Source organism: Formica exsecta, unplaced genomic scaffold, assembly GCF_003651465.1.
Source record: "Formica exsecta isolate Colony F162 unplaced genomic scaffold, ASM365146v1 scaffold191, whole genome shotgun sequence".
Classification (NCBI taxonomy): domain Eukaryota; kingdom Metazoa; phylum Arthropoda; class Insecta; order Hymenoptera; family Formicidae; genus Formica; species Formica exsecta.
This window is the reverse complement of record NW_021849211.1, coordinates 3237338-3244351: the sequence shown is the minus strand read 5'-3', so window position 1 is coordinate 3244351 and position 7014 is coordinate 3237338. Positions and strand designations below refer to the sequence as shown.

Below are 7014 nucleotides of genomic sequence, written 5' to 3'. Positions count from 1 at the left end.
TATATATATATATATATATATATACATACACTCGTCTCCATTATTAGTACATACGTGTATGCACTAATCATGTGGAAGACATTATTATTGGTTGAATTACAATTATACATAACGAGTATGCATGATATCTGATGTCGAATGATTATTATCTACTATACGGCATTTTTTTTAAAGAGGAATGCGTGAGAAATTGTGAACGCGAACGGTTACGCCCAATGATAAAAAGCAACATTAATGAGAGCGCCGAGAAGCGACAGAAGCGCATAAAATATTTCGGGAGATACAACTGTCGTGCCGTTGCAGGCATCCTCGTGACAGAGGTCGCAGTTCTTCATCATGCCCAATTGATCCTTCTGTATTTTTCCCTCCATCACCGTACAAGGATCAATGTGATCCGTTTTGTTTGTTTGGCACGTTCTTACGATCACTTCTTTATCCACTTTATCCACTGTAAAAAAATACATGGCACTCTTAACGTTAATTGTCCTAGAAACATCCCAATATGTAAACATTTTCAGGGGTAACTTGCCGTTAAGAACCATTTTGGCGCAAGCCATGTTCTGAGGAGTTCTTTGAGAATGCTGTAGCGCTTCGTCGATCCCGAAAAGGCTCACGATCTTGCTGAGGGTCCTGTGTTGCTGAAGATCTCTCTGCCATTCAAATATCTTGTTAACAGTGCATTCTACCGGTTGTAACGAGTTGTTAAAAGCGGAACCGCAACCTTCGTCCGACAGCGAGGTGCACATGTAGCATTTTAGTACGTCTGCCGATAAGAAATATATAGATAATATAAGCCAGCCCGTACGAATCAAACTGATTGCTTATATCGCACACGTTTTATTAATTATTATTAAATTATTACTCATATTATTTTTGCGCTGCAAGAGAGAAAGAAGATATAGAAATATAAACGGTCAGCAGGTAAAAAAAGAAAAGTCAGATATTGTCAAAAGTTGCTCATGGACACTCCAAACGCACGTCAGCATGGTATGTCTTGGCTCTAATTTTCCTCCCGTAAGTTCTGGGAAAAACTTTGTGGTGGATAATGAATTTTCACATATGCCGACATGCCTTTGGAGTGTCCATGAGCAACTTCTGACAATCTCTTGACTTTTCTTTTTTTATCTGCTGACCGTTTATATTTCTATATCTTCTTTCTCTCTTGCAGCGCAAAAATAATATGAGTAATAATTTAATAATAATTAATGACCGTTTGTATTTTTCTATTTAACATTTCTCATGTATTATTGAAGAGAGTCCAGGACAGAAATGTTTGGTTGCGCTATTATGTTATTTTTTTTGCGATTCGCGTTTTTTGTGACCATTATTCATATTAGAATGTTTAATATTACAAATTATCAGTTAAGACATTCACAAATTGTTATAATTTTCATGACCTGAATATATTACGCTGGCATTCGCTACTGCTCCTAAAGCCTTATTTATTTATTTCTTTGTTTTTTATTTTTAAATAAAAATTATTATTATTATTATTATTTTTTATTTTTTTTATATGCCGATATTTGCAGATTTATATTTTCATACACGGTGTGCATGAAAACTCGGACTACGTTCGACGATTGACTTCACATTTTGCATGCGAGTTCCTAATAAAATTCCGCATTTGCTAACAAAGCCTTTTTTAAATCCGATTCCCTATTTTTTTGTTATAAACAAAAAAAAAATGGATTTTTTTTAACGGAATTTTTTTTCAGCATATGTCACCATTTTTCTATTTTCCAAAATTTTGAAGAAACGCTTGGATAGCAGATAGCTATTAATATGTTTAATAAAAAAATTGTATTTTTAATTTTAGATATGATAAACGAATGTTTTCATGCACGCTGTGCATGAAAATATAAATCTGCAAATATTCGTATAACTTCCAAAAAAAATTTTATGCTGAAAATTTTTAGCTAAATACTTAATAATATTGTATTAATATTGTAAAAAAAAGGTTTTTATCAAATCGTTGCGCTGCCAAAAAATCTAGAAAATTTATTCATTTTCCGAAGATTCAAACGAATATGCTTCCTTAACAAAGAAAGAAAAGATCTCTTTCTTGCACATAAGTCTATACAATCAGTGAGCCCCGCGCTGTGAAGTGTGCACCGCCACATACTATCAGGCGGGCGCCTCACGAATGTTGGCACAATCTTTACCGGACATCCTGTATATAGATTCACTATCTATTGTCCATTTTAACTTCTTGCTCGGTTTATTTTTCTGAAATTATTAAGAGGATGCCGGACCGTCCTGTTTTACCGGCCATAATAATTATATATTTGCTTAATATAAGGGTTTTGCGGTGTGTATGTGCAAAATAGGATACCTCTCCACTCGGTGTGTGTGTGTGTGTGTGTGTGTGTGTGTGTGTGTGTGTGTGTGTGTGTGTGTGTGTGTGTGTGTGTGTGTGTGTGTGTGTGTGTGTGTGTGTGTGTGTGTGTGTGTGTGTGTGTGTGTGTGTGTGTGTGTGTGTGTGTGTGTGTGTGTGTGTGTGTGTGTGTGTGTGTGTGTGTGTGTGTGTGTGTGTGTGTGTGTGTGTGTGTGTGTGTGTGTGTGTGTGTGTGTGTGTGTGTGTGTGTGTGTGTGTGTGTGTGTGTGTGTGTGTGTGTGTGTGTGTGTGTGTGTGTGTGTGTGTGTGTGTGTGTGTGTGTGTGTGTGTGTGTGTGTGTGTGTGTGTGTGTGTGTGTGTGTGTGTGTGTGTGTGTGTGTGTGTGTGTGTGTGTGTGTGTGTGTGTGTGTGTGTGTGTGTGTGTGTGTGTGTGTGTGTGTGTGTGTGTGTGTGTGTGTGTGTGTGTGTGTGTGTGTGTGTGTGTGTGTGTGTGTGTGTGTGTGTGTGTGTGTGTGTGTGTGTGTGTGTGTGTGTGTGTGTGTGTGTGTGTGTGTGTGTGTGTGTGTGTGTGTGTGTGTGTGTGTGTGTGTGTGTGTGTGTGTGTGTGTGTGTGTGTGTGTGTGTGTGTGTGTGTGTGTGTGTGTGTGTGTGTGTGTGTGTGTGTGTGTGTGTGTGTGTGTGTGTGTGTGTGTGTGTGTGTGTGTGTGTGTGTGTGTGTGTGTGTGTGTGTGTGTGTGTGTGTGTGTGTGTGTGTGTGTGTGTGTGTGTGTGTGTGTGTGTGTGTGTGTGTGTGTGTGTGTGTGTGTGTGTGTGTGTGTGTGTGTGTGTGTGTGTGTGTGTGTGTGTGTGTGTGTGTGTGTGTGTGTGTGTGTGTGTGTGTGTGTGTGTGTGTGTGTGTGTGTGTGTGTGTGTGTGTGTGTGTGTGTGTGTGTGTGTGTGTGTGTGTGTGTGTGTGTGTGTGTGTGTGTGTGTGTGTGTGTGTGTGTGTGTGTGTGTGTGTGTGTGTGTGTGTGTGTGTGTGTGTGTGTGTGTGTGTGTGTGTGTGTGTGTGTGTGTGTGTGTGTGTGTGTGTGTGTGTGTGTGTGTGTGTGTGTGTGTGTGTGTGTGTGTGTGTGTGTGTGTGTGTGTGTGTGTGTGTGTGTGTGTGTGTGTGTGTGTGTGTGTGTGTGTGTGTGTGTGTGTGTGTGTGTGTGTGTGTGTGTGTGTGTGTGTGTGTGTGTGTGTGTGTGTGTGTGTGTGTGTGTGTGTGTGTGTGTGTGTGTGTGTGTGTGTGTGTGTGTGTGTGTGTGTGTGTGTGTGTGTGTGTGTGTGTGTGTGTGTGTGTGTGTGTGTGTGTGTGTGTGTGTGTGTGTGTGTGTGTGTGTGTGTGTGTGTGTGTGTGTGTGTGTGTGTGTGTGTGTGTGTGTGTGTGTGTGTGTGTGTGTGTGTGTGTGTGTGTGTGTGTGTGTGTGTGTGTGTGTGTGTGTGTGTGTGTGTGTGTGTGTGTGTGTGTGTGTGTGTGTGTGTGTGTGTGTGTGTGTGTGTGTGTGTGTGTGTGTGTGTGTGTGTGTGTGTGTGTGTGTGTGTGTGTGTGTGTGTGTGTGTGTGTGTGTGTGTGTGTGTGTGTGTGTGTGTGTGTGTGTGTGTGTGTGTGTGTGTGTGTGTGTGTGTGTGTGTGTGTGTGTGTGTGTGTGTGTGTGTGTGTGTGTGTGTGTGTGTGTGTGTGTGTGTGTGTGTGTGTGTGTGTGTGTGTGTGTGTGTGTGTGTGTGTGTGTGTGTGTGTGTGTGTGTGTGTGTGTGTGTGTGTGTGTGTGTGTGTGTGTGTGTGTGTGTGTGTGTGTGTGTGTGTGTGTGTGTGTGTGTGTGTGTGTGTGTGTGTGTGTGTGTGTGTGTGTGTGTGTGTGTGTGTGTGTGTGTGTGTGTGTGTGTGTGTGTGTGTGTGTGTGTGTGTGTGTGTGTGTGTGTGTGTGTGTGTGTGTGTGTGTGTGTGTGTGTGTGTGTGTGTGTGTGTGTGTGTGTGTGTGTGTGTGTGTGTGTGTGTGTGTGTGTGTGTGTGTGTGTGTGTGTGTGTGTGTGTGTGTGTGTGTGTGTGTGTGTGTGTGTGTGTGTGTGTGTGTGTGTGTGTGTGTGTGTGTGTGTGTGTGTGTGTGTGTGTGTGTGTGTGTGTGTGTGTGTGTGTGTGTGTGTGTGTGTGTGTGTGTGTGTGTGTGTGTGTGTGTGTGTGTGTGTGTGTGTGTGTGTGTGTGTGTGTGTGTGTGTGTGTGTGTGTGTGTGTGTGTGTGTGTGTGTGTGTGTGTGTGTGTGTGTGTGTGTGTGTGTGTGTGTGTGTGTGTGTGTGTGTGTGTGTGTGTGTGTGTGTGTGTGTGTGTGTGTGTGTGTGTGTGTGTGTGTGTGTGTGTGTGTGTGTGTGTGTGTGTGTGTGTGTGTGTGTGTGTGTGTGTGTGTGTGTGTGTGTGTGTGTGTGTGTGTGTGTGTGTGTGTGTGTGTGTGTGTGTGTGTGTGTGTGTGTGTGTGTGTGTGTGTGTGTGTGTGTGTGTGTGTGTGTGTGTGTGTGTGTGTGTGTGTGTGTGTGTGTGTGTGTGTGTGTGTGTGTGTGTGTGTGTGTGTGTGTGTGTGTGTGTGTGTGTGTGTGTGTGTGTGTGTGTGTGTGTGTGTGTGTGTGTGTGTGTGTGTGTGTGTGTGTGTGTGTGTGTGTGTGTGTGTGTGTGTGTGTGTGTGTGTGTGTGTGTGTGTGTGTGTGTGTGTGTGTGTGTGTGTGTGTGTGTGTGTGTGTGTGTGTGTGTGTGTGTGTGTGTGTGTGTGTGTGTGTGTGTGTGTGTGTGTGTGTGTGTGTGTGTGTGTGTGTGTGTGTGTGTGTGTGTGTGTGTGTGTGTGTGTGTGTGTGTGTGTGTGTGTGTGTGTGTGTGTGTGTGTGTGTGTGTGTGTGTGTGTGTGTGTGTGTGTGTGTGTGTGTGTGTGTGTGTGTGTGTGTGTGTGTGTGTGTGTGTGTGTGTGTGTGTGTGTGTGTGTGTGTGTGTGTGTGTGTGTGTGTGTGTGTGTGTGTGTGTGTGTGTGTGTAAATGGACTGTTATACGCGTCGACCGATGTTATGTTGGGGTTGTTATTATTTAGGTCGCAAAGTGCCAAAGTGGCGCCAAATGTCGCGACGCTTCATCCCTTAACTATACATATATAGGGCAATGTATATATATAGTTTTCTCCCTCGCACGCAATCTTTCTCTTGCGATGTTTTGACAAATACGAGAACAAAGAAAAATATGACACTAGACAGACAGACAAACAAAATTATAAATGTGTATGTGCTCTATAATTGATTTGTTTCATGTAATAATAAAAAAAGATACAATTTTAATCGGATTATCAGAATTAAGAGGATGCCGGATAGAATACGAATATTAGTTAAAATGCAAAATATTTTTGTTGATTATAGATATCAATAAATCCTTTTCCATAATTAAAGTATACATAATAACGGAGTGCGGAGTTTATGATTTCATATGAAAAGTGAAAAAAAATTAAAAAATTACAGTTTTGTTATCGGCTTCTGCCGTCAACAATTACTTAATATAAAAAATTTGTTATCTGCACGTGCCTAACAAGTGAACTCCGCATTCGGCATTTTATCAAAAAGTATCAATGAACTTAGAGAAGTGAGTTTAGAAGCTTTATAAAAAAGATTTTACTATGCAAAATTTTGCACACCGAAATGTTTTTTACTAGGCTAAATACATTTTTAAACGTTCACTTATATTCTTTCATGCATTTCCGAGTGGAGAGGTATTTTATTTTGCACGTACACATTGCAAAATTTTTATATTAAGCAAATATATAATTATTATGGCCAGTAAAACAGGACGGTCCGGCATCCTCTTAATTCTTTTTTTTAATTCGTTATGTGCGTTTTCTTTTTTTTTATGTAAATGAAGATCTCAGATATCTCAAATTCTGATATGATAATTAATTTTAATTAATTTTAATGTTAATCACACATACAGTCAGAATCTTGTATAAAATTGATAGATTACATATAATCATAAATGATATTGTCAAACTTATCAAACAATCTCCACAATGATATCTCGATATTATAAATTAATATTGCATTATTAATATAATAGCTATTTAATTTTATATATTATTATTATATATTATTTCTACGAATTACAATAATATTTTCTTTTAGGATCTCTATTTTTATATACTTATAATCATTTCCAAAAAATTTTTTAAACAAAATTTTTATTAGATTAAAGTTTTACACTCTATTCTATAATAAAGATTGCGTAAAGATAAATTTTCGATAGATTATAGTTGTAACATTATCGCTGCTTATTTCTCATGTCGCTTGTTGATCAAAAAAATTAAAATATTTCTAAACAGACGACAGGAGTTGAACAAAGATGTTCGTTCAATTAATTAACGCACGAGCACTCACTTTATTTGAAAGAAAATTTGATTCTTGGATTTGATATTTTATACGGCGTATTATTTATAGATAGATTGTGTGTGTGTGACACAAAAAGATACATCACCTGAATGAACTGCCACAACGAGCGCTGAAGCGATGAGCAATATCGTGATCCTTCGGTGCATCTCGTTTCTTCGATAACTTTCGGTTTCACGATGAAATAGAAACGTAAACTGTACGCTCAGAGGGGGGTAGCGTCCTTCGTGAGAGAGAGAACCCTTGTCGTCGTGTA

At 39.9% G+C, this 7014-nt stretch overlaps 1 protein-coding gene across 1 annotated transcript in view; it reads right to left on the bottom strand.

The window, feature by feature from the left end:
* Positions 1–7: 7 nt before the first annotated feature.
* Positions 8–7014, bottom strand: part of LOC115233777 — a 7143-nt gene continuing 136 nt past the window's right edge. Inside the window, exons 2-4 of the mRNA XM_029804356.1 lie at positions 6847–7014; positions 530–763; positions 8–448 (exon numbers count right to left, since the gene is read on the bottom strand). Of these exons, the coding sequence (XP_029660216.1) occupies positions 207–448; positions 530–763; positions 6847–6907 (537 nt within the window). The 5' untranslated portion in view covers positions 6908–7014 and the 3' untranslated portion in view covers positions 8–206. The remainder of the gene's footprint in view (positions 449–529; positions 764–6846) is intronic.